Source organism: Rhinopithecus bieti, unplaced genomic scaffold (genome assembly GCF_001698545.2).
Source record: "Rhinopithecus bieti isolate Rb0 unplaced genomic scaffold, ASM169854v2 scaffold_15006, whole genome shotgun sequence".
NCBI classification, from domain to species: domain Eukaryota; kingdom Metazoa; phylum Chordata; class Mammalia; order Primates; family Cercopithecidae; genus Rhinopithecus; species Rhinopithecus bieti.
The window spans coordinates 24,438-52,114 of NW_016808074.1; the positions used below are offsets into that span (position 1 = coordinate 24,438).

Genomic DNA, 27,677 nt, shown 5'->3' on the forward strand with positions numbered 1-27,677 from the left:
AAAATGAAGTCTTGTGTTATTTAAAAAGTAATACTACCCTCTTGTCCTTTTCCTTTATGTTCTCTTTCTGGGCTCTTCTATTAGGTGGTGGACCTCCTGAACAAATTGCCATGTCTCTGATCTCTTTATATTCCATGTCCTTTTCTTGGCGGAGTTTGGGGGTGTGATCATGTTCTCACCACAGCAGAACTCTCTAGGGCCTCCTGAACTAATTGCTATGTCTTCTGGTCTTTTCTTACTCTGTGAAGGCTTTCCTCTTCTCTCAACCTCTCTTGTAGCATCCTGTCCCACTTTATACTGAAATCACTCTGATCTGAGAATCTGAGAATAGGAATTACACTTCTCTGAAAGTTGAATGTGGCTGTTGTCTGGATTCTCTGGCCTTGTGGCTGCTTAGTTCAGTCTCTTGATCTGCATTAGGGGTTTCTCATGTCCTCATGTCCGAGAGTCGTCTGGCCTAGGGCAGGGCTGTGAGGCTGGAAGTCCTGCTCTACTGTAGCTGCGTAGATCTGACTCCTGATTGGTGCCTTCCACTCCCCTCTGCCCTCCTGGTGAGGCATGCCCTGGGTTTCATGGGCCTGCATGGGCCAGGGTCAGCCGGTCAGCTGTACTTCCAGTTTCATAGATAAAGAGCTGTGAGGCCACAGACTCCCTTCTCTTCTTCATCTGGTGGGACTGAACAGGTCTCCACGCATCTGGGCAGCCTGAGAACTTAGCCGCAGTCTCAAGTCTGAGGAGGCTCCTGGGATTTTTGCCTGGGTATAAGTGCATGGCTGCTGGCAGTGCCGCCCACGAGGTGGGGCACTTGCAAAGCTATTCAAGTGCAGGCTTCTGCCTGCTGTTTTCACCCTGACTCCCTCCTGCCTCTCCTAGAGTCCTCTTGGAGGAAGCACCTACTTCACCATGGTGCCTCCTAGTGTGGGGCTGGAATCACCTCTGGTCTAGTTGGTCAGCCTCACCTTCATCTGTTCTGCCTCTGGGAGGAATGAGTGGAATTCAAGGTGCTGACGCCCCCATTTTTTTTCACTGGCTGGGTTATTTCTTTAACTTTCTTTAAAAAAAAAAAAACTTTTAGGAGATTTTGACCCCAAAGTAGAAGATGAACCCTGTATTTGTTTAGTTTTATGTTGCTATTGTAATAGACTACCACAGACTTTATGGCTTAGAACAGCGTTCTGCAGCTCGCAAGTCTAAAATGGGTCTGCGGGGCTGTTTCTTCTGGAGACTCAAGGGAGACTGCTTCCTGGCTCATGTCCTGTCCTCTGTCATGAGCCATTTCTTGGCTCATGCCCTGTCCTCTTGTCTGCAAAGTACATCACTCCGACCTCTGCTTGCGTCATATCTCCTGTGACTCTGACTCCTGCCTCCCTCTCTCACTGATAAGGACTTTGGTGATTACATTGGGCCACCTGGATAATCCAGGATAATCCCACTAAAGATTCTTAATTATATCTATAAAGTTCCTTTTATCATTAAGATAACAGTCACAGGTTCTAGGGTTAGGACATGGGCATCTTTTGGGGGGTGTCATTCAGCCTGCTCCAAGCACCCATGTTGACCAGCTTCAGCAGCTGTCAGCTTTCTGCTTTCTGCATTTCTTTTCATCAATTCCAACACAACCTTTTTTAAACTGGAGGCTTTGAAAGCAAATCTCAGAATTGTATCATTTCACCTGTGAGTGTTTCTGTGTATGTATCTAAGAGATATGTACCCTTAAGGAAGAAATCATAAACGTTTATCATACTCAGCAAAATTACCCATAATTCCTCAATGTTACCTGATATCCAGTTCATACTGTTTTCTCTACATGTCCCTAAAATAACTTTTTACAGTTGTTGGTTTGTTCAAATCAGGATCCAAACAAGGCTCACACGCTGCACGTGCTTCCTATGCGGAAGAAACTAGGTCACTGGTCTCGTTGATTTGCCTGATTTTTGCCTTCATGATGTCATTGAATACATTCCTCCATCGCCTCGTCTCCTGTGAGCAGTAGTTGGACTAGAGGCCTGAGTAGACTCATCTGGTATTTTTGGAAAGAATACTTCATAGGTGGTGCTGGGTTCTTCGTACTGCTTGCATCCGTGAGCACGTGATGTCTGGTTGTCCCATTTTCATGTATGGTGGGTTAGTGGGTGCCGGTACTGTCAGGCTGACCCCTCCATTATAAAGCCACCTGTCTGCATTTCACCTGCGGTTGAGCAGTCATTGATGGTCATTGCCATTGTCCACTGTTTTATTAGGGACCACAGAACCGGTCTCACGATTTCATTCCTCTTATGTTTATTAGACCTAATTCCTGTATTTTTAAACATATAATGATTCCACTGGGGTCTTGGGAGGGGTGGGAAGTGAATTTGTGGCTTGGTCTACCAGCTGGACAGCCATTAGGGTGTGGGTTTGCACCTTGTTAGTGTAGGTGAACATTGAAGCCATCTAAGAAGGTGCCACCCCAGGGAGGTTAGGATGTGTGAGACAAGCACCGGGTCAGAGCCACCCTGGGCTATCAGCACAGCTGCCTAGCTGGCTCCCCAGGTGCTGTTGCTCTGTGAAAGTGCATCTGGCGTAGGTGTGGTGCACTTCTCTGTCCATGTGACATTTATTTTTTGTTTTTTGTTTTTTTATTTTTTGAGACAGAGTTTCACTCTGTCGCCCAGGCTGGAGTGCAGTCGTGCGATCTTGGCTCACTGCAACTTTGCCTCCCGGGTTCAAGGGATTCTCATTCCTCAGCCTTCTGAGTAGTTGGGATTACAGGAGTGCCCCACCATGCCCAGCTAATTTTTGTACTTTTAGTAGATACGGGGTTTCATCATCTTGGCCAGGCTGGTATCGAACTCCTGACCTCAAAGGATCCACCCACCTTGACCTCCCAAAGTGTTGGGATTACAGGCATGAGCCACTGCTCCCAACTCCATGTTACATTTAAATTTTAAAAAATTACATTACCATACAATGTAGAAACAGTAGCCGTCAAGCATACTGAGATCTGGGCAGTCTGAGAGGAAAACCAATTAAGTTGTCATTGACCATGGGGGTTTGGGAGGGTATCATAGAGGGAGGTTGTGGCTAGCTAAATGCTGCATAGGCCAAGAAGGTAAAGGCGGCCGGGCGCGGTGGCTCAAGCCTGTAATCCCAGCACTTTGGGAGGCTGAGACGGGCGAATCACGAGGTCAGGAGATCGAGACCATCCTGGCTAACATGGTGAAACCCTGACTCTACTAAAAAAAATACAAAAAACTAGCTGGGCGTGGTGGTGGGCGCCTGTAGTCCCGGCTACTCGGGAGGCTGAGGCAGGAGAATGGCGTAAACCCAGAGGGTGAAGCTAGAAGTGGTCTGAGAGCCGGCCACTGCACTCCAGCCTGGGTGACAGAGCAAGACTCCGTCTCAAAAAAAAAAAAAAAAAAAAAAGGTAAAGGCAGAAATCAAACTTTGGACTTGGCAATCACGAGACATTGGTGAGATCTTGGTGAGAGCTTGGTAAAAATAAGACTCATATAATTATTGCTCAAAAATGCTTCAATATAGATCAGCAAAAATGACAAATATTCAGAAAAAATTTCCATTACCAAGGAACAGGAAAAGGGATAACAAAGGCAGAGAAGGAACTGCCCTGGGGCAAGGCCGGACGACAAGGAAGGAGAGAAGGTGAGAGTGCACTGTACCTGGCAGGAGGAGGTTGACTGCCAGAAGCAGTGGGACGAGGGTGCAGGAGATGTCTCTACAGGGGGTGGGAGGCTGCAGGGGGGTGACTCTGTGCCTCTGAGGACATGAGACACAGAAGAAGTGGGACAAGGGTGCAGGAGACGTCTCTATGGGGGGTGTGAGGCTTTGGGAGGGATGATTCTTTGCCTCCGAGGATGTGGGACACAGAGGTGAGATTCAGCCATAGAAAAGAGGATGGACAGTCCTTGCCGTGGGGTACAGTAAGGCTGAGCCTGGAGGGTTGTGAGCAGGAGTTGACTTTTCAGGGTATGGTATTTATTGGAGCAGAAGCAGTTCTTTGTTTTAAGCCCATCATGTGAAGGTAGAGGGGAAGCAATTGAGACAATAAAAGTTGATACACTGAAGATTCAGCAGGGAGGGCTGGCTCAGATCAGGACTCGAGGCTGGGTGCAGTGGCTCATGCCTGTAATCCCAGCACTTTTGGAGGCCAAGGTGGGCGGATCACCTGAGATCAGGAGTTCGAGAGCAGCCTGGTGAACATGGTGAAACCCCATCCCTACTAAAAATACAAAAATTAGCCGGGCGTGGTGGTGCACGCCTATTGTCCCAGCTACTCAGCAGGCTGAGGTGGGAGGATCACTTGAACCTGGGAGGCAGAGGTTGTAGTGAGCTGAGATCGCACCATGGCATTCCATCCTGGGCAACAGAGTAAGACTCTGTCTCGAGAAAAATAATTTTAAAATAATAATAAAAGGACTTGAGGGATGTATTCGTAGGAAAAATCAGACTTAGATTACCTTTCCTTTTTCCTTCTAGTTTTCCAGTTTTCTTGCTTTCATTTAAAAAAAAAATCAGTTTAGATTGTAACCAAAGTGCTTTTGATGGCAGCTGTAACCAATTTTCCTTGGACTGGGCTGCTCTGGGGCATCCTGCACACCCTTAGCTTCAGTCCTTGGGACAGAGATGAACTGGGAATGGAAGGCTCCCCATCATGGCCAGAAAGACAACTTGTGAATGTACAGATCACCCTTTCAGGTCCTTGATCTGGGTGTTGAAGCAAAGACTCCATCCTAAAGGTCTCTGGCTTGCAACCATTGCTTATAGCCTGTTTCTGCACCAGTCCAGGCCTTATTACATGACTGCCTTTCCAGAAGAGGGGCATTGCCAAGGTGGGGGACATAGCCAGTGTGCTGGAATTTGGCAAGAGTCTTGGAAGAGACCTGCTCAGCTTTGCTGTGGTTCTTGTGGGCCCAGGTATCTAATTCCCTAAGAATATATACCAAAGATGGGGTCTTGAGTGGTTCTCAGTGAGCCCTGCCTCACATTAGTCAGACTTGTGAATAACCAGGACAGTTTCTCTATATCCTGTCTTCTCTCCCCAGGGCTGTCAGCCTCACTCCATCCCTAGAAATATTGGAGGCGGTGGTCACAGGCTGAGAAGGAACATTTGTGTTCTTTTAGGAACCAGTGACCTTCAAGGACGTGGCCGTGGACTTCACCCAAGAAGAGTGGGGGCAGCTGGACCTTGTTCAGAGGACTCTGTACCGCGATGTGATGCTGGAGACCTATGGGCACCTGCTCTCTGTGGGTAAGGCAGGTGCTGCCCAAGTAAACGAAGCTGTTCCCATGGTAATGCCTTCAGCTGCTCCATGTTTTAGAAGCTTGTTGCAGGGGCAAGGGTGGTGTCTCAGAAGAGCTGAGATGATCTTGGGCCCTGAGGTTCGGGGACGAAACTCCTAATGCTTACAGAACATGGAGTGGGAAGGACCTTGCGTATTCTGCCCAGGTTGAGAAGTCACAGGGAGCAATAGGCAAGAGAAGCTTTCTTTGGCTGTCCCAAAGCCTCATGACACGAGTTCCATGCTTTTCCTCCATGCACAGGAAATCAGATTGCCAAGCCCGAGGTCATCTCCCTGTTGGAGCAAGGAGAAGAGCCATGGTCGATGGAGCAGGCATGTCCTCAACGCACTTGTCCAGGTGAGGGCAGAGCCCAGGCTGAACAAGGAACTTCCCCCCCAGGCCCTCTTTGTTAAGAAATGGAATAAGGCCATGAAGAGTTACCTTCCTCAGATACATTTAGAATTCCCTCTAAGGAGCTTTCTTCTCTTGCTGCTTTTGATTTAGAGCAAAGAAGCATCACCATCCTAATAAGGCAGCCATTTTCATGTGCTGCAGTTTCCCTCCCTTGCTGTTGGCTCTCTTGATGGCTCCTGTTTTCTGCGGTCCCTTCCTCTTACGTTACCTCTCATCCATGTAGCTACTTAAAATGTTTTCCTTATTCCCTCTGTTGCCAAACTTGTAACCTATAACTACAGATACGTCTTTAAAAAAAAATAAAGGTTTTTTGGGCTTTTTGGTTTGTTTGTTTCGAGACAGAGCCTCACTCTGTCGCTCAGGCTGGAGTGAGTGGTGCGATCTCGGCTCACTGCAACCTCCGCATCCCGGGTTCAAGCGATTCTCCCGCCTCAGCCTACTGAGTAGCTGGGATCACAGGCACCCGCCACCATGCCTGGCTGTTTTTTGTATTTTTAGTAGAGACAGGGTTTCACAATGTTGGCCAGGCTTGTCTCGAACTGCTGACCTCAAGTAATCCACCCACCTCAGACTCCCAAAGTGCTGGGATTACAGTATGAGTCATGGTGCCCGGCTTGGGCTTTTGTTCTTTGTTACTTAGATCTTCTTGGATACCAAACAAAATAGATTTTTAAAATATAGGTAATGTTCAAATATCTGAAAGCTACTTAAAATATGTAAACTAAAAAAAAAAAAAATCTCCTTTATTAAAAATATTAGCTGGGCTTTGTGGTACATGTCTGTGGTCCCAGCTACTCAGGAGGCTGAGGTGAGGATTGCTTGAGCCTGGGATGTTGAGGCTGTAGTGAGCTGTGATTTCACCATTGCATCCAGCCTGGGTAACAGAGCAAGACCCTGTCTCAAAACAGCACCAAAAATAACACCAAAAATAATTCATTCATACTCCCTGTTCTTAGTCACATTACTATTATTCCCCCAAAACAGAGATACACAGAGGCATACACACAGGTAACCACTTTTCTTTTACTATAAAATCTTGAGTTATTTTGGCCGGGCACGGTGGCTCACACCTGTAATCCCAGCACTTTGGGAGGCCGAGGTGGGTGGATCACGAGGTCAGGAGATCGAGACCATCCTGGCTAACATGGTGAAACCCCGTCTCTACTAAAAATATAAAAAATTAGCCGGGCGTGGTGGCGGGTGCCTGTAGTCCCAGCTACTCGGGAAGCTCAGGCAGGAGAACGGCGTGAACCCGAGAGGCAGAGCTTGCAGCGAACTGAGATCATGTCACTGCACTCCAGCCTGGGCGAGAGTGTGAGACTCTGTCTCAAAAAAAAAAAAAGAAAAGAAATCTTGAGTTATTTTCTTGATAGTTGCCCTGGGGATTACAATTAACATCTTTTGAGACAAGGTCTTGCTCTTCTGCCCAGACTGGAGTGCAGTAGCACAATCTTGACTTACTGCAAACCTCTGCATTGCAAGCTTAGGCAGTCCTCCCACCGCAGCCTCCTGGGTAGCTGGTACTGCAGCCATGCACCGTCATGCTCAGTTAATTAAAAAAAATTTTTTTTTTTGTAGAGACGAGGTCTCACTGTATTGCCTAGGCTAGTCTTGAACTCCTGTGCACAAGCAATCCTCCTGCCTTGGCCTCCCAAAGTGCTAAGATTATAGATGTGAGCCACAACGCCTGGCCTTACAATTGACATCTTGATTTATGACAATGTAGTTTGGATTAATACTAGTTTAATATTAATAGCATACCAAAACTTTGTTTCTGTATAGCTCTGCCCTCCTCCTTTTATGCTGTTTTGTCACAAATTACATCTTTATACATTGTGTGTTCATGAATATAGATTTATAATTATTGCTTTATGCAGTTGTCTTCTAAGAGACTAAAAAAGGGAGCTAGAAACAAGAATTGTATTTATATTGTCTTTTCATACTTATGTAGCTGCCTTTATTGATGTTTTTTATTTTGAGTTACTGTTGAATGTTCTTTCATTTCAGCATGAAGGACTCACTTTAGCATTTCCACTCTGTTGCCCAGGCTGGAGTGCAGTGGCATGATCATAGCTTACTGTAGTCTCAACTTTCTAGGCTCAAGTGATCCTCCCATCTCAGCCTCCTGAGTAGCTGGGACTATAGGTGCACACAACGATGCCTCACTATGTTGCCTAGGCTGGTCTTGAACTCCTGAGCTCGAGTGATGCCCCTGCCTCAGCATCTCAAAGTGCTGGGATTACAGGCATGAGTCACTATCCCCAGCCAGCATTTCCTATAGGACAGGTTTGCTAACAGCAAACTGTGGCGTTTTGTTTATCTGGAAATCTCTTGATTTCTCCTTCATTTTTGAAGGATAATTTTACTGAGTGTAGAATTCTTTTGTTTGTTTGTTTTTGTTTCTGAGACGGAGTCCACTGTGTCCCCCAGGCTGGAGTGCAGTGACGCAGTCTTGGCTCACTGCAAGCTCCGCCTCCCAGATTCACGCCATTCTCTTGCCTCAGCCTCCCGAGTAGCTAGGACTACAGGCACCCGCCACCATGCCTGGCTACTTTTCTTTTGTATTTTCAGTGGAGATGGGGTTTCACCGTGTTAGCCAGGATGATATTGATCTCCTGACCTCGTGATCAGCCTGCCTCAGTCTCCCAAAGTGCTGGGATTACAGGCGTGAGCCACCGCGCCTGGCAGAATTCTTGATTGTCATGTTTTTTTGTCTTTCTTTCTGGCCTGAATAGTTTCTGAGAAACAAGCTGTTAATCTTCTTGAGGATCCCTTGTATGTGATGAGTTTCTTCTTTCTTTCTGCTTTCAGGATTCTCTCTTTGGCTTTAATTAAATTGAATTAATTAATTAATTTATTTATTTTTTGAGACGAAGTCTTGCTCTGTCACCCAGGGTGGAGTGCAGAGGCGCGATCTTGGCTCACTGCAACCTCTGCTTCCCGGGTTCAAGCGATTCTCCTGCCTCAGCCTCCCGAGTAGCTGGGATTACAGGCACCCACCACCACGCCCGACTACTTTTTTGTGTGTGTGTGTGTTTTTAGTGGAGACGGGGTTTCACCGTGTTAGCCAGGATGGTCTCAATCTTCTGACCTTGTGATCTGCCCACCTCGGCCTCCCAAAGTGCTGGGATGACAGGCGTGAGCCGCGCCCGCCCCTAGTTTAATTATTATGTGTATGCATGTAGCCTTCTAGGTTGGAGCTTCTCAGAGTCCCTATAGACATCTCATTCCTCAGTTCTTTCATTCTTTCTTTTTGACTCCTGTGTTTTGGGCCCCACCTGTTTGCCATCACCTTGGGCAATGGTGACTTTAAAACATTGCCTATAAATGTTAGAAAAGTACGTCCTCCCTGGAGGCTTTTTAACATTATGAGAGTTCTGTGTCAGGCAAAATAAAGACCAGCTTTTTCAGTGGAGTCTTCCAGGGAGCCACTAGGCAGGTCTAGTAATCACTGTTCTTTGGGATTGAGGCTTTGAAAAAGCTCCAGCTTTGTTCTGCTCACTGAAGTACCAGAAGTGGGAGCTGTCATTTTCAAAGGCTGTTACTGAGCCAGAGATGGGACCAGGGTAAGTTAAAACACCATATAGCTTACTGTTCTTATTAAAATTTACTTTTCTGGAATAAATGTTTCCTGGTTGCTGCAAGGTTTGGTTAATTTACAGAATTTTGAAAAACTGCCTTCTGACAGGTTTGCCAGTTTTTTAGTTGGTTTTACAGAGTGTTGAAATTTTAGATGTCTTTACTTCACCATTTTCACTGACATTCTGCCCCAGGTAATCGCTTTTAGTAATTTCTGTTATGTGCATAACAGAGTTTCCTTATGCAACTATAAGCATGTAGGAATTTGTGTTACTTTTCACGTTTTCAACAGTAGGACTATTATACACATTGTCTTTATCTTACTATTTTTGGCAATGTGCCACCATCTCTTCTCGAGTCCTGAAGTTGGATTATCTTCCACCCAGTCTAATGGAGGGACTTTGGTGGAGAATCTCGCCAGTTGTTTTCTATTCAGATTGGAAACTTTCCCCTAAGAGCTCATGAATTCCAGGAGCTTTAATTCTTCCACCTTCAGTGCTGCCCGTTCTTAATTACCATCCAGAGCACTGCAATTCCACCACCCCGTCCTTACACTTCTCCCTTTTACAAAGCATCTCAGCTGTCTCCTTGATCACAGCCGATAGAACCAGTAATCTTGTCTCCTCTGTCTAGATGTTTTCCCATCTTCCTGAAATGTATTTCTGCATGTCCCCTAAGCTGGAGATTAAGAAGTCATCTTGACTTCCTACTCTTTCCTCTCCAAGAAGTAATCTCCCTTCTAACTCCCAAGATTTTCTTCCTCTGAAATGTTAGTTATGTCATTCAGCTTCCATCATCACTCTCAGTCCAGCCCCTTTCTCATAAAATTCCAGCCCAAGTTGATGAGGAAATTCTCACTTCTTGTTAGCCATCTCAGGTATTATTTCTAGGTTTATATCCCTGAAATCCTTCATTATGAGGTCCCTGTCAGTCAACCTAGAGTGATTCTAATTGCCTTTTAACAAAACAACTGGATTTCAAGACCTTCTATTTTTTCTATTGTTTCTCTCATTTCCTGAATAGTTCCTGGAGTTTATTCAGCAGGTATCCTTATCTTCCTCCTTACACACTGGTCACGCCATGCATGCCTCTGCTCATGCTGAGTGACTAGTCATTCTGTACCCAGGTCGTGCCTCAAGGCTGAGCTCATGTTGTTTCTTTTGTGTGAACCATCCTCGATCACTTCAGTTAGTGCTGATCTCCTTTTTTGATCTCCCACCCACTTAGCATCTATTCTATAACCCCACTATCTCAGAGTGATGTTTCTTTTTTTTTTTTTTTTTTTTTTTTTTTTTGAGATGGAGTTTCGCCCTTGTTGCTCAGGCTTGAGTGTAGTGGCGTGATCTTGGCTCACTGCAACCTCCGCCTTCTGGGTTCAAGCAATTCTCCTATCTCAGCCTCCCGAGTAGCTGGGATTACAAGCGCCTGCCACCACGCCCGGCTAATTTTTTTGTATTGTTTTAGTAGAGATGGGGTTTTACCATGTTGGCCAGGCTGGTCCTGAACTCCTGACCTCAGGTAATCCACCTGCCTCAGCTTCCCCAAGTGCTGAGATTACAGGCATGAGCTACCGTGCCCAGCCTCAGAGTGATATTTCATGTATATTCATCACTGTTTGGTATGACCTCTCATCACATAGATTCTGACTTCCAGGGAGACCATACTTTCTTGCCTCGTCTCTGGTGCTGGAAACTCAGTAGACTACAAGTACTGAGCGAGTATAAAGTTGGACAAGAGCTGTTCATTTGGTCTTTCAGTTGGTCTTTCATTTGGTCAGGGAATTGGTCAGCTTCCATTTGTAAAAAAGCTTTTACTGGAAGGATTTAAAATCTATATGAAGATAATTCAGTAACTTTTAAGAGCTGAGCTTGAAATTGATAATAAATGCCAGTTGTGCAGAGTAGATCCTCTGTTATAATGGTCATGGGGCCAGGATGGGGCTCACATTTGTAATCCCAGTGCTTTGGGAGGCCAGGATGGGAGGATCATTTGAGCCCAGGAATTTGAGACCATCCTGGGCAACATGGCAGTACCCTGTCACTACAAAAAATTTGAAAACATTTAGCCAGGCATGGTTATGTGTACAGGATGCACGCCTGTAGTCCTGTTACTCGGAAGGCTGAGGTGGGAGGATTGCCTGAGCCCAGTAGTTTGAGATTACAGTGAGCTATGATGCCTGAGTGAGACCCTGTCTCAAAAAAATTGAACAAAAAATAATGGACTTGGGTGGTAAAAGGGGGGAAATTACATACAGTAAAGAGAGAAAAAGAAGCAGAGAGAGAGGACAGGGTCTAGTTCTTGTTGGGACTTGCCTGGGACTTCAGACCCTGTGGCAATCTGGATAATGACTTCCCCTACAAAGATATCTGCATCCTAATCTCCAGAATTTGTGAATAGTGCACCTTGTATGGCAAAAGGGACCTTCAGATGAGAATAAATTAAGGATCTTGCTGTGGGGAGATTATCCTGGATTGTCTGAGTGGATTCTAACTGTACTCACAAGGGTCCTTTTACAAGATTGCGGTGGGAAGGTCAGAGACACAGGGAGAGGAAGTGATGACAGAAGCAGAGGTCAGAGTGACGAGCTTTGCAGATGGAGGAAGGAGCTGTGAACCAAGGAATTTGGGCAGCTTCTAGAAGATGGAAAGGGCAAGGATATGGTGGATTCCTTAGAGCTCCTGGAGGGAGCAAACCCAGCCGATAACTCCATTGTAGTTCAGTGAAAGCCGTTTTGGACTTCTGACTTCCAGAATGGTAAGATCATAAATTTGTATTATCTGAAGTCACTAAATATGTGGTAATTTGTTACAATAGCAAAAAGAAACTAATATAGCCTCGTTTGGTTGTTAGAGAACTGATACTTCAGCAGTGACAATAGGCAGCTCCTGTGTATTAAACTTGCCAGGAGTTTGGCTGGATTCTGAGTCTCATTAGTTATCAGAAAAGTTCTCTAAGGATAGCAGCAGGGCCATTGTTCAAGGTATAGGTTAGCAGACTGTGACTCCTGTGTCTGTTTTTTTACACTATGCTGTCTTCCTAGTCCATCTATCATTGCTCTAAAAATATTCTGTGGTGGATAGAAGTGTAACTTTAGGGGTATCCATAAACTGTGATGATGTTTGCCTTTTGGGTTGGCGGATCTTGTGTGATTGACTGGATTCTGTGACATAGGAAACAATGTGATAGCATTTTGTCATAGGTAACAGCCTGGCTTGAAGCCTTGCTTGGTGATACTCTCTTAACACCCACTCCTCCTTTTTTCTGCATTTGTCAATATATGGGAGTAGAAGGACATTATGACACAGAAGTGAATTAGAGCACTCATGATGTAAACATTACTTGCTAAAGGCCTCGTGTGCTCACCTACCTACCTTTTGTTAAGATGAAAGGCTTTATTCTCTTTTTTTCTTTTTTAACCTTAATCACATTCACTGTGTCCTTTTGTCAGGGATCTTCAGGACCACCCCAGGTTCACTGATTGACTATGAGGACTTAAAGGACTCAAAAGTCATTATACTTAGGATTCTGGTTTATTACAGTGAAAGGATACAAGGCAACATCAGCAAAGGAAAAAGGTGCATGGGGTTAGACCAGGTACAAGCTTCCAGTAGCGTACATGGGGCACACTTAATTCCTCCAGCGAGGAGTTGTGACAACACACGTGAAATGTCTACTAGGAAACCTGCCTGAGTCTAGGAGTCCGGTGTGTTTATTGAGAGGTTGGTCGTACAGGCACATAGTGCTTGCGTGACTGACTGCAATCGCTGAAACTCCAGGCCATCCAGAGGGAAAGCAGGTGATCACTATGAATGACATTGTTTGCACACATATCTAAAGAAATTGGTAAATGTGCTTCAATACCTTGAGCATGCAAAACACTCTTACTAGTTAGAACATTCCAAGATCTTAATTCCCAGGAGTTGGCTAAGGGCCAGTTAGGAAACAGGCCACCTTTACAAGGTTTGAGCATGTCAGGCCTGCAGAGTTAACTCTTTCTTGCACATTGTTTTTTTTTTTGTTTTTTTTGTTTTTTTTTTTGAGATGGAGTACTGCTCTGTCACCCAGCTGGAGTGCAATGGCGCGATCTTGGCTCACTGCAAGCCCCACCTCCCGGGTTCACGCCATTCTCCTGCCTCAGCCTCCTGAGCAGCTGGGACTACAGGCGCCCGCCACCACACCTGGCTAATTTTTTGTATTTTTAGTAGAAACAGGGTTTCACTGTGCTAGGCAGGATGGTCTCTGTCTCCTGACCTCATGGTCTGCCTGCCTTGGCCTCCCAAAGTGCTGAGAGTATAGCACTGGGTAAGCCACCGTGCCCAGCCTCTTTCTTGCACATTCTTATCCTGGTCTTCCTTTTCATGGAGAGTACTTTTAAATGGTTTCATTAGTTTTCAGTACACACTTTATTCCGGTTAACTGTTGTTTACTTTTCACTATTCTTTTCCCTATTATGATCTTTCTCTGAGTTCTAAGTCTGATCTTGAAAACAAATTTATACTTGTCTTTTTGATAATATGGACAGTGAATCTCACCATTCCCACTTTATTCTAATGTCTTTCTCTATGCTCTCATAGCTTCTTTTCTCTCTGTTTCAGAATGGATGAGAAATCTTGAAAGCAAAGCATTGATCCCAGCACAGAGCATTTTTGAGGAAGAACAATCCCATGACATGAAGTTGGAAAGATACATATGGGGTGATCCTTGGTTCTCCAGGTTAGAAGTTTTGGGATGTAAAGACCAATTAGAAATGTATCACGTGAACCAGAGTACAGCTATGAGGCAGATGGTCTTCATGCAAAAGCAAGTACTATCCCAGAGAAGCTCTGAATTCTGTGAACTTGGGGCAGAGTTTAGCCAGAACTTAAACTTTGTTCCATCTCAGAGAGTTTCTCAGATAGAACATTTCTATCAGCCTGATACACATGCTGAAAGTTGGAGATGTGACTCAGCCATAATGTATGCAGATAAGGTTACCTGTGAAAATAATGATTATGACAAAACTGTTTATCAGTCCATTCAGCCTATTTACCCTTCAAGAATACAAACTGGAGATAATCTTTTCAAATGTACTGATGCTGTTAAATCTTTCAATCATATAATACATTTTGGTGATCATAAAGGAATTCACACAGGAGAAAAACTCTATGAATATAAGGAATGCCATCAAATCTTTAACCACAGGCCATCATTTAATGAACACCCAAGGCTTCATGTTGGAGAAAACCAGTATAATTACAAAGAATATGAGAATATCTTTTATTTTTCATCCTTTATGGAACATCAAAAAATCGGTACTGTAGAGAAAGCATATAAATACAATGAATGGGAGAAAGTCTTTGGGTATGATTCATTCCTCACTCAGCACACAAGCACTTACGCTGCAGAGAAACCCTATGACTACAATGAATGTGGGACATCTTTCATCTGGAGCTCTTACCTTATTCAGCATAAGAAAACTCATACTGGAGAAAAACCCTATGAATGTGATAAATGTGGAAAAGTTTTTAGGAATCGTTCAGCCCTTACTAAACACGAACGGACTCACACTGGAGTAAAACCCTATGAATGTAATAAATGTGGAAAAGCCTTCAGCTGGAATTCTCATCTTATTGTACATAAGAGAATTCATACAGGAGAAAAACCTTATGTTTGTAATGAGTGTGGGAAATCTTTCAACTGGAACTCACATCTTATTGGACATCAGAGGACTCATACAGGAGAGAAACCTTTTGAATGTACTGAATGTGGGAAATCATTCAGCTGGAGCTCCCATCTTATTGCCCATATGAGAATGCATACTGGAGAGAAACCCTTTAAATGTGATGAATGTGAAAAAGCTTTTAGGGACTACTCAGCCCTTAGTAAACATGAAAGAACTCATTCTGGAGCAAAACCATATAAATGTACTGAATGTGGAAAATCCTTCAGCTGGAGCTCCCATCTTATTGCCCATCAGAGAACTCACACGGGAGAGAAACCGTATAACTGTCAGGAATGTGGCAAAGCTTTCAGAGAACGCTCAGCCCTCACTAAACATGAGATAATTCATTCTGGAATTAAGCCCTATGAATGTAATAAATGTGGAAAATCCTGTAGCCAAATGGCTCACCTTGTTAGACATCAAAGGACTCATACTGGAGAAAAACCCTATGAATGCAATAAATGTGGAAAATCCTTCAGTCAAAGCTGTCACCTTGTTGCTCATCGGAGAATTCACACTGGTGAGAAACCCTATAAATGTAATCAATGTGAAAGATCCTTTAATTGTAGTTCTCACCTCATTGCACACCGGAGAACTCATACTGGAGAGAAACCATACAGGTGTAATGAATGTGGAAAAGCATTTAATGAGAGTTCATCCCTTATTGTACACCTAAGAAACCATACTGGAGAAAAGCCCTACAAATGTAATCATTGTGAGAAAGCGTTTTGTAAGAATTCTTCCCTTATTATTCATCAGAGAATGCATAGTGGAGAGAAGCGCTTTATATGCAGTGAATGTGGAAAAGCCTTTAGTGGTCACTCAGCCCTTCTTCAACACCAGAGAAACCACAGTGAAGAGAAGCTGAATTGAATGTATGCGAGTTTTTTGTTCATCGTACATTTTGACAACACATTGAGGAAAACCCTATAAACATAATCAAGAGGGGACATTTTTCATTAAGAGTTCAGTAAGACTTCTCCCGCATTATTTACTAGAAAATATCTATCTTAGGAGAAACCCCGTGAAGTAAAAGAATAGGGAAAAGCTTTCAGCGGTTATGTAGCCCTTATTCAAAATCAGATAATTACAGTGAAGAAAACTCTAAACTCCCCTTACGGTCTACCAGTAATTCATACTTGAGGACCGTGACTGTGGGGAATGAGGCATCTTTTAGCAAGAGCTCTCACCTACTTGTAGATTGGTGTGAATTGCTAAGGGAAAAACCTTACGCAGAGAAAAGTTTTTGACTGGAAATACACTGTTTTGCATCAAGCTGGAGTATTGGATGGAAAACTTTACAATAACATTTTGTGCATAATTGTAGAAATACAAATTTTGTTGTTATAAGGGGAGGGTCTAGGTGCTCAGGAGTAGAATATGAAATGCTAAATCTGAATGTAAGAAAAATAGTATTGAATGGGGTATTTACTGTTGATTAACCTCCTTAGAGAAAATTAATGAATGAGATGACTAATGGTAGAAAAGTTATTGCCTAGGAGTATGAGACTGATGTTGCTGGACAGAAAGTGATCCTTAGCTCAGTGTGTCAGCATCCATTGTTACTCATCACTGCATTGTTGGGCAATTAGTTTGTATTTTGTTTTAGGCAATCACTATAAATTATAATTATGGACACTGCATCAGTATACATAACAAAGGAATAAAAATGATACAGAATTGTATATACATATTTACTGTAACAGATCTAAAAAATGTGTATGGATAAAGACCTGAAATATCCATGGAAAAATTAACCCAGTTAATTTGAGATTTTAAAAAAGTTTTACAAATACATATAACAATTATGTGCTGGGCTTTATTTTAAATGCTTTCCAAGTGTTAACTTGTTTAGTCCCCTTAACTCTATGAGATAGATACTGTTACCCCAGTTTTACAAATGGCTAAGCTGAAGCATAGATGTTGAAGGATCCTACCTAAGGGGCACAATTAGTAACGGAGTAGAGCTGAGATTGTTTGGCTCCAGAGTTCTTGTTTTCAGCCACCATTTTATGCTGCCTCGCCAGTGATTTTTTTTTCCATTTTCTTCAGTGTTTCTATAGTAGAGATTTGATAATAAAAAGAAAATCCTAAACAATGAGGAATAAAGTTACCTGGTTTCTCTGTCTTGAAGGATTTATAGTAACATGAGAACTACTATCCCTTTGGAATATGAAGTCTGTTGGACATTCAGAATCACGCATTTTCTGGGACCTGAGTTCCCTAGAACCTTGGTGCCTACAACCCCAAGGATTACAGGGCAACAGGGCCTGGAGGACTTGCTGGAGGACTGGGCAAGTCCCTTGGTGGGTTTAGAATGCCACTTACAGAGCAGAGGACAATGATATTTGTTCCTTTCCATAACCAAACACCACTGCACTTCAGAGCACCATTTCCCAAGGTTTACCTTGAATTCAGTGTTTATTTTTTCAAAATCTTCTGCAGATGAAAAGCTTACTTGAAGGAGCAGAATTCAGAAGGGAAGAGAGCTAGCCATTCCACCTAGAGTAATGAAGTCTCAGTGTTCACAGGGGAAAGACGGATCCAAAGACTTGGGTGGCTTCTCTCCAGTCATAAGTATTTCCTGTGCTCTCTACAACAGGGCTCTAACTGGGGGCCAAGGATCCTTCCTGGATAGGCTTCAAGGGCATTGAGTGGAACTCTGGGGTTCATAAAGCTCGTCTAATTTTTAAAGGGCCCATGGCTCCCCGGTGGTTGAGAGATGATGGCCTAGTGATGTCATGGGGAGGCTGTTTTCACCCTTTGACTCCCAGCTGGGGCTCACTTAGGTATGCAACATTTCATTGCAGTCCTTTTAGGGCCTGACACGTTAGTAGTCACCTGATAAATGTGGCAGGGCTAGTTAGTTATTGATGGATTTTTTTTTTTTTTACATGATGTATGCAAAGGCCCTTGGAGAGAATGAAGTCAGCAGCTCAGCTTAGAGAAAGCAGCATAATATACCCAGAATCATACTACCAGTAGGATGTGGATATTGTATTGTAATACCCAAAGTGAATCCAAATTCTCTGATTTAGAGATTCCAAAGGATTTCATAAGTCATATGCAATATTTCACAAGCATCCTGGTAACTTATAACCTTATTGTCAAGATTATTATCTTGAAAAAATTTCTAGGCCAGGCACCGAGGCTCATGCCAGCATTTTGGGACATTTGGGACAGAAGGATTACTTGAGCTGAGGAGTTCAAGGTCAGCCTGGGCAACATAGCAAGATCCCATCTCTGTTTAAATAGATACAGTTTTTTTCATGTCTTAAAGGGCTTCCTGGCAGGGCACAGTGGCTCACTCCTGTCGTCCTAGTACTTTGGGAGGCTGAGGTGGGTAGATCATGAGATCAGGAGTTCGAGACTGGCCTGGCCAACATGGTGAAACCCCATCTCTACTAAAAATACAAGAATCAGCTGGGTGTGGTGGTGGGCGCCTGTAATCCCAGCTGCTCCAGAGGCTGAGGCAGGAGAATCATTTGAACCCAGGAGGTGGAGGTTGCAGTGAGCCAAGATTGTGCCGCTGCACTCCAGTGTAGGTGACGGTAAGATTCCATCTCAAAAAAAAAAAGGGGGGGGGGACCTCCTGTGGCTCAGATCACATCACGAGTCAAAAGAAAGTCCCAGACTTCTGCTTCTTCCGGGAAGTATTCCCTTCCTGTCACCTATCATGCACAGCCTGGACACTAAAGAATCAAGATTGATTTCGGTGTTCCCTAACGTCCAGGACTCCCAGGTCCCCTCTGTCTCCCTCATACATGACTGAGTTCATTGCCTTCTTGAGCCCATTTTCCATTCCTGCCATCTCTGAAGCCTAGGGCCCACTTTCAGTCATCAGGAGTCCCCCTTCACCTTCCTGCTATGGGTCTCCCTGGTGCACATTGCCTCCCTTCTAAGGGTGACTGCTTTCCTTCCACTTTCTTTTCTTTTTCTTTCTTTTTTTTTTTTTTTTTTTTTTTTTGTTTGTTTGTTTGGAGACACAATCTTGCTCTGTTGCCCAGTCTGGAGGGCAGTGACACGATTTTGGCTCACTGCTACCTCTGCCTCCTCAGCTCAAGTGATCTTCCTGCTTCAGCCTCCCGAGTAGCTGGGACTACAGGTACACGCCACCATGCCTGGCTAGTTTTTGTTTTTGTTTTGGCGTTTGTTGTTTTATTTATTCGAGACAGAGTCTTGCTCTGTCGCCCAGGCTGGAGTGCAGTAGCATGATCTCAGCTCACTGCAACCTCCACCTCCTGGGTTCAAGTGATTCTCACACCTCAGCCTTCCAAGTAGCTGGAACTACAGGTGTGCACCACCACGCCCAGCAAATTTTTGTCTTTTTAGTAGAGATGGGCTTTTACTATGTTGGCCAGGCTGTTCTTGAACTCCTGGCCGTAAGCGATCTGCCCTTGACCTCCTAAAGTGTTGGGATTACAGGCATGAGCTACCATGCCTATTCCTTTTTTCCTGAACATTTTCCAAGTGAGGTTGGTGGAAATCACGGATGGGGAACTACGCATGCAGAGGGCTGACTGTAATTGATTTCTTTCTGCCTCCTCACTAGTCTGCACACTGCAGGCAGGGACCTGGTCTAATCATGCCTGCACCTCCAAGCACTGCCCTCTTCCACTGTCGTCTCCCCATTGGTCAGCTTGGTTCCATGAAGGAACTCCGTTACCACAGCAAAGACTGACCTCACACTGGTGGCTCCAGGTCACTGCCCGAACATTCTGAAGGGAGTAGAGCTTGATTGCTCAGATAAATAGAGGGCAGATGCTGGACTGCAGCAGAGTATTTCCTTTCATCCATAGGATAAAATACTGTTAATTTGAAAGTGATGGACAAGGTTCAGAGTGGTTTCCTCATTTTGGTTTTGTTTGTAATGGAATGCCCACTTCATTTGTGCTTGCCGTTTGCAGATGGACTCCATCCCGCTGGAAACGTAACAGGCTTACCAGGTAGCTTCAACCACTGGTTTTACGTGACTCAGGGAAAACTGAAAAGCTGTTTCAGGAGAGAGAAAAAGAGGGTAATGACATTTCACCGCAAAACGTTTTCTTTTCAAGGCAATAAACAATCACAACCACCCAGAAACATCACCAAAGGGCCCAAAGTGTTCTCTCGTAAAACCCAGTTACCTGGGATTCAAGGGGCTGCCTCGAGATCCGTGGGTGAGTCATTGAATTCCTCATTCAGTGAAGTGAGAATTGTAGCCTGGAGTCCTGTCTTATCTGCTATGGGAATGTGTACTGTGTGCTTGGTAGTAGAAAGGTTCATAAAATAGAGTGTAATTAGATAAACATTTGCTTGGAAATTAGATCTTACGCTCTTCACTCTCTGTTAAGTTGTGCTTTCTGTTTAGGGATTGCCACTTTCTTCTCTTTCTTCTTCTTTTCACTTTAATTAGCACACACAAAAACCTTGATCCCATCCAGATTACACAGATGTGTCTGTCTGACTTGAATTGTAATTTGGTGCATGTTTTGGCAGTAGAGCATGCAAGTCTAGACACAGAAGGTTTACGAGTGTAGAGAATTTTTATTCTTATTATTATTTTTTAGACGGATCTCGCTGTGTCGCCCGGGCTGAAGTGCGGTGATGCGATCTCAGCTCACTGCAAGCTCCACCTCCCAGGTTCACGCCATTCTTCTGCCTCAGCCTTCTGAGTAGCTGGGACTACAGGCGTCTGCCACCAGGCCCAGCTAATTTTTTGTGTTTTTAGTAGAGACGGGGTTTCACCATGTTAGCCGGGATGGTCTCGATCTCCTGACCTCATGATCTTCCTGCCTCAGTCTCCCAAAGTGCTGGGATTACAGGCGTGAGCCACCGCACCTGGCCGAGAATTCTTTATAAGCATTTTCTGTGGTTCCTTTCTAATTTGAGTACTAGAGGGTGTCTGTTTATCTTACAACAGCAAAACCAAGCCCAACAATCTTTGAAGCTCAGCAACCCTTTGTGGAGATACATGATGCTTATAAACAATGTCCATTCCATGCAAAGGAAATGCTGTGTGATACATCTGCATCTAATTTGTGTCCAAGGAAAGGACACTACTGTTGGTTCCCTGGCCTCTCTGCCTGGCTCTCTGATCTTTTTTTTTTTTTTTTTTTTTTTGAGACGGAGTCTTTCTCTGTCGCCTAGCTGGAGTACAATGGCGCGATCGCAGCTCACCACAACCTCCACCTCCGGGTTCAAGCAGTTCTCCTGCCTCAGCCTCCTGAGTAGCTGGGACTACAGGCGTGCACTACCACGCCTGGCTAATTTTTGTATTTTCAGTAGAGACCAGTAGAGACAGGGTTTCACCCTGTTGGTCAGGCTGCTCTCGAACTCCTGACCTGGTGATCTGCCTGCCTCGCTGGGATTACAGGCATGAGCCACTGTGCCCAACCCTCTCTGACCTTCTAATGAGGTCATAGCCCCTCCAACTGAAATTCCCTCCAGGTCCTCAATTTGGGCAGAGATTTCCCAACTTGTATGACTGCAAAAGGAGGCCAGAAACCAAAAGTATCCTGTTCCTAAAGGTCATTCTTCATGATAGGGAGCACCAGATGCAAAAAGAACACCAGGCTTCTGCAAATTAACCCGCACATTGCTGCCAGGCGTTGGGAAGAATGTATTAGCACATGCCATCTGAGATATTTGGAAGCTGTGTGTTAGGCTGCCTTCTCTAATGCCAAGTTATTTCCTTGTTTTCCCAAATTCATCTTAAGCCATCTTAAAATCTCTTCTTTTTGATCCCCTTTGATGGCCTTTTAGCGGCGTCACCTACGCACCCCATGAAATTCCTGAGGAATAAAGGTAAGTCAAGGGATCTGGGAGGGCGGGCGGGCGGGTGGACCCGCAGCATTCCTGAAGCTGTGGTGATGTGTGGCTGCAGAGGGTGCCGTGTGGTCACCAAAGAGTCTGCACAAGGAGTCTGCGCCTTCACGTGTGTTAGACAAGGTGCCCCCTCTGGAGGGGGATGCACAGTGACGCCGTCTGGGGCGGGTGAGAAGGTGGCTGAACTCCATGGGCTGGTGTTGTAGTGAGTAGAGCACAGGCTGTGTCTGAGATCTCTGTGGAACACACAGAATGCATGGGCACACACAGCGACCCCGTCAGCAGCCTTTCTAGCAACTCTCCCTACCATGGCTTGTCCTGGAACCTCCTCAACACCACTCGCTTCAGAGTCCTCCAAAGCAGAAGGCACCTCGTGTCCTGCTGCTGCTCCCGCCCCAGAGCATCCTTCCTTCTCCTCTGCACATTTGCTAAGTGCCTGCAACAGGACTGCTACTGAGTCAGCTCCGCCCCCCACCCATCCCCACTGCTTTAGCACGTAGCCACCATTTGTTTTAATCACATACGCTGAGTGAGACATGCAGACGCAGAAATGACTGTCGTGAAGGAAGAAGCCTGGTACTCACGGGTCCCTAGAAGTAGGAGGCCACACAAGGAAGCACCAGGGTTGGTCAAGAGGCAAAGGGAGCCAGGAAAGTGTGAGCAAAAGCCTTTATTCCGGGCCGGGCGCAGTGGTTCATGCCTGTGATCCCAGCACTTAGGAAGGCCGAGGCGGGCAAATCACTTGAGGTCAAGAGTTCGAGACCAGCCTGGCTAACATGGTGAAACCCCATCTCTACTAAAAATACAAAAATTAGCCGGGAGCGGTGGTGGGTGCCTGTAGTCCCAGCTATTCGGGAGGCTGAAGGGGGAGAATCGCATGAACCTGGGAAGTGGAGGTTGCAGTGAGCTGAGATCGTGTCACTGTACTCTAGCCTGGGCAACAGAGGGAGACTGTCTTAAAAAAAAAAAAAAACGGGCCGGGCGCGGGGGCTCAAGCCTGTAATCCCAGCACTTTGGGAGGCCGAGGCGGGCGGATCACGAGGTCAGGAGATCGAGACCATCCTGGCTAACACGGTGAAACCCCGTCTCTATTAAAAGATACAAAAAATTAGCTGGGCGAGGTGTCGGCGCCTGTAGTCCCAGCTACTTGGGAGGCTGAGCCAGGAGAATGGCGTGCACCTGGGAGGCGGAGCTTGCAGTGAGCTGAGATCCGGCCATTGCACTCCAGCCTGGGCGACAGAGCGAGACTCCGTCTCAAAAAATAAAAAATAAAATAAAAGAAATAAAATAAAATAAANAGTGAGCTGAGATCCGGCCATTGCACTCCAGCCTGGGCGACAGAGCGAGACTCCGTCTCAAAAAATAAAAAATAAAAATAAAAAGAAATAAAAATAATTTTGGCAAACCATAGGGATGGTTTCTAGTTGTCCAGTATTTGACCCTGGAGTGATTTAGGGCAGGCAGGGAGAGATTGGCTTAGTGTGTGAGTTTGAAAAGGAGATGGTTGGGGTGTGGGCTCTGGATTGGTTGGTTTGTATATCAAAGGTGTGCTTGCAGGGGAGTCATCTGCTGTCTCTAAGAAATAACTAGCCCTGGGAAGGGAGGTCTCTCCAGGATTAAGGCCCCAAATGCCAGAGCATCAGGAATTCAGAAAATAAGAAAATATAATTTTCTTATTTATTTTATGGGATAAGTATGGGGTAAGTATTTTATGGGATAAGTATGGGACTTATCCCACCTTATGGGACTACAGGTGCCTGCCACCACACCCGGCTCATTTTTTTTTGTACTTTTAATAGAGACGGGGGTTTCATCATGTTAGCCAGGGTGGTCTCGATCTCCTGACCTCGTGATCCACCCACCTCGGCCTCCCAAAGTGCTAGGATCACAAGTGTGAGCCACCATGCCTGGTCTATTTCTAGGAAATTTTATTAAAAATATGCTATTCATTTTCCTAGTCTACTTCTCCCATCCTGCTTGGTGACTTTCTCATCTACTTCTCTAGTTCTGCAAATATCTCAGTGTATTCTACCCCAGCCTTGCGCTCCCAGAATGCCCTTGTTTGCCTCCTTCACAAACAAAATTTAAGCAGTTAAAAGACAGTGTCCACACCCTCCTGTCTAACAGCAATCACACCCCCTTTCTCCGTTTCCTGCTGGAAATTGAACTGTCAATGCCAAGGCTGGCCTCTGTCCCAGCTTCCATCCTCTTAGGGCAACTCAAGGACTTTCCTGGCAATTCCTTTTCCCTTTCCTGCATGCTCCAGTCTGAATGCTGGTGTCCCCCAACCCCATATTCATGTGTTGAAATCCTCATCTCAAAGGTGAGGATATTAGGAGTTGCAGCCTTTGGGAGATGACGAGGTCATGAGGGTGGAACCCCCATGATTGGGAATAGTACCCTTACAATAGAAGTCACAGAGAGCTATCTCACTCCTTCCACCTTGTAAGGACACAACCAAGAATCCACCCTCTGTTGAACCAGAAAGTGAACCCTTGCCAGCCAGCAAAGCTGCTGATACCTTGATCTGGGACCTCCCAGCCTCCAGAATTGGGAGAAATCAATGTCTGTTGTTTCTTTGTTGTTTTTTTTTGTTTGTTTGTTTGTTTGTTTTTTTTCCCATACAGAGTCTTGCTCTGTCGCCCAGGCTGGAGTGCAGTGGTGTGATGTCTGCTCACTGCAACCTCCGCCTCCTGGGTTCAAGCGATTCTCCTGCCTCAGCCTCCTGAGTAGCTGGGATTACAGGCATCAGCCACCATGCCTGGCTAATTTTATTTTGTATTTTTAGTAGACACGGAGTTTTGCCATGTTGGTCAGGCTGGTCTCGAACTCCTGACCTCCTGATCCACCTGCGTCGGCCTCTCAGAGGTTTTTTTTGAGACAAGGTTTCATTCCCATCACCCAGGCTGGAGTGTAATGGTGCAGTCTCACCTCACTACAACCTCCCACTCCCTATCTCAAGCAATTCTCCTGCCTCAGCCTCCTGAGTAGCTGGGAGTACAGGCACCTGCCACCTCATCTGACGAATTTTTGTATTTTTTGTAGAGTCAGGGTTTCACCATGTTGCCCAGGCTGGTCTTGAACTCCTGAGCTCACGCATGATCTGCCCACCTCCCGAAGTGCTGGGATTACAGGAGTGGGCCACTGCGGCTGGCTGTGTCTGTTGTTTCTAAGCCACAAAGCCTGTGGTGTTTTGTTACAGCAGCCAGAAGGAACTGGTACTGTAGTATCACGATTCACTGTCTCATTCCCATTCACGAACGTGCTGCCAATGTTCACGTCTTAAAAACAAGATCCGTCTCTCGATCTCTTAGACTCCTCCAGGAGCTGTGCCCATTTCTCTTCTTTCTTTTATACAAAGTTCCCCAAAATCATTTTCAAAATTCACGGTTTCCAGTTCCTTTCTTCTCACTCCCTCCTGAACCTGCTTCAGTTGTGTCCCCACCACACAGCTAATATGTCCTCTGCCTGGATCTCTGATGACCTCCTGGATGCCCCATCCAGTGTCCGTTTTCAGTTTTCTTTAGTTTTCTTTTTTTTTTGGACAGAGTCTCACTCTGTCATCCAGGCTGGAGTGCAGTGGCACAATTTCGGCTCACTGCAACTTCTGCCTCCCAGGTTCAAGTGATTCTCCTGCCTCAGCCTCCCGAGTAGCTGGGACTACAGGTGTGAGCCACCACACCAGCTAATTTTTGTGTTTTAAGTAGAGACGGGGTTTCGCCATGTTGCCCGGAGTTGTCTTGAACTCCTGACCTCAAGTGATCTACCTGCCTTGGCCTTCCAAAGTGCTGGCATTATAGGCATGAGCCAGCTCGCCTGGCCCATTTTCAGTTTTCATCACACCTAAACTATCTGCAACCTGTGTTCTTTTCCTTCCCAAAATATTTCCTCATGAAAATTTGAAAACATACAGAACAGTAGACAGAACTGTAGAGTGAACGCCCCATATCCCTCACCTAAAATCTAGTTATTCATGTTACACTCTTAGCTTTTTCATAGTCCAGGCTGTTTTCAGCATGCTGTTTCCACTGAGGGATGAATCTCAGGACGCTTTTCAGCTCAGGTGGCTGAACCCCTCGCCCTGTGCCAGTGAAGAGATGGCAGTCAGGGGAAGGCCAGGCATGAGGCAAGGGGGAGCTGCCTCAACTTGTCAGATTTTTTTTTTTTTTTTTTTTTTTGAGATGGAGTCTCGCTCTGTCCCCCAGGCTGGAGTGCAATGGCACAACCTTGGCTCATTGCAACCTCTGCCTCCTGGGTCAAGCAATTTTGCTGCCTCAGCCTCCTGAGTAGCTGGGATTACAGGCAGGCGGCACCATGCCGAGCTAATTTTTGTATTTTCAGTAGAGACAGGGTTTCACCATGTTGGTCAAGCTGGTCTCGGACTCCTGACCTCAGGTAATCCACCCACCTTGGCCTCCCAAAGTGCTGGAATTACAGGTGTGAGCCACGGCATCCATCCCAACTTGTCAGATTTTACAAGTGGCTGAATAATGCACTTACTTCACCAACTGCTATTTTGTTCAGTTTGCACAAACAACTTGTTATTTTTTCACATTTCAGATAATATGAAGGAGGATGACACACCTGAGCCTGCAAAGAACAGCCATGATTTTATAGCACGTTCCGTAGTCCTAAAATTGACACCTGGAATGCAGGTCCATGGAATTCCATCCTAAGTTGTCCTGCAATGTCCTTTCATGAGAGCACCACACAATCTGAGACCATCAGGGCAGCACCCAAATCATAAGATGAAGGCCACTTCCCCTTCAGCTGCATACACAGTAGGTGTTGCCACACAGAGTCAGGGACCCAGAGTCTCTACAGCGCAGAGGGGAGGGCTCCAGCCCAGGATGGAAAGTGAACTTGAGTCAGAGATTGTTGGGAGCAAAAATTATATTTGTTCACATAGGCCGTAAAATCTAACTTCGGTATTTTCTAAAATTAAGAAAGCCTGAGCAACGTGGCAAAACCCCATCTTTACAAAAACATAAAACAATTAGGCAAGTGTGGTGGCGCATGCCTGTGGTGCCAGCTACTTGGGAGGCTGAGGCAGGAGAATCGCTCAGACCCGGAAGATGGAAGTTGCAGTGAGCTGTGATCATGCACTGCACTCCAGCCTGGGTGATAGAACGAGACTCTGTGTCTAAAAAAAAAAAGCTATTTTTTTAAAGTGTATCTGGTTTTGACTTCTATTCCCCTCTGTAAGGACAAATACATTAACTGAAAGACATAGCTAAAATGAACATTTTTGAGCACTTATTTTCTTTTCTTTTCTTTTTAGCAATAATTCGGCATAGACCTGCTCTTGTTAAAGTAATTTTAATTTCGAGCGTAGCCTTCAGCACTGCCCTGATAAGTGGGATGGCAATCTCCTATATGATATAGTAAGTATCTGCTAAATAACATCTGCTATCCTTAAATGGGACAAGTCAACTGATTATTATTTAGTGTCAAAGGATGATGATGACACATCTTATAATTGTTAAGTTATTACAGTCATTATAAATTTCCAGATGAGTGTTTTTCAAAATGTGGGTTGTACTCACGTTGAGTCATGATATACATGAAAAAAAAGAGAAAGAAAACCATCATTCTTAGCAAACTATCACAAGAACAGAAAACCAAACACCGCATGTTCTCACTCACAGGTGGGAACTGAACAATGAGATCACTTGGACTCGGGAAGGGGAACATCACACACTGGGGCCTATCATGGGGAGGGGGGAGGAGGGAGGGATTGCATTGGGGAGTTATACATGATATAAATGATGAATTGATGGGTGCTGACAAGTTGATGGGTGCAGCACACCAACATGGCATAAGTATACATATGTAACAAACCTGCACGTTATGCACATGTACCCTAGAACTTAAAGTATAATAAAAATAAAAAAAA

The 27,677-nt window shown here is 45.1% G+C and overlaps 2 protein-coding genes across 3 annotated transcripts in view; both read left to right on the plus strand.

Moving 5' to 3' along the window:
* ZNF606 (zinc finger protein 606) overlaps positions 1–17,083 on the plus strand; it is a 26,667-nt gene extending 9,584 nt beyond the window's left edge. The window contains exons 5-7 of the mRNA XM_017885458.1: positions 5,122–5,248; positions 5,542–5,637; positions 13,869–17,083. Coding sequence (XP_017740947.1) covers positions 5,122–5,248; positions 5,542–5,637; positions 13,869–15,847 — 2,202 coding nt within the window. The 3' untranslated portion in view covers positions 15,848–17,083. The remainder of the gene's footprint in view (positions 1–5,121; positions 5,249–5,541; positions 5,638–13,868) is intronic.
* A 2,614-nt stretch (positions 17,084–19,697) lies between these two features.
* The window catches only part of CUNH19orf18 (chromosome unknown C19orf18 homolog), a 16,270-nt gene continuing 8,290 nt past the window's right edge, over positions 19,698–27,677 (plus strand). The window contains exons 1-4 of one of the 2 annotated variants that reach the window (XM_017885460.1): positions 19,698–19,920; positions 20,029–20,133; positions 21,719–21,760; positions 27,063–27,165. In XM_017885460.1, the coding sequence (XP_017740949.1) occupies positions 19,800–19,920; positions 20,029–20,133; positions 21,719–21,760; positions 27,063–27,165 (371 nt within the window). In that variant the 5' untranslated portion in view covers positions 19,698–19,799. Of the gene's footprint in view, positions 20,134–21,718; positions 21,761–27,062; positions 27,166–27,677 lie in introns of both variants that reach the window. The other variant, XM_017885459.1, reaches the window with a different exon arrangement.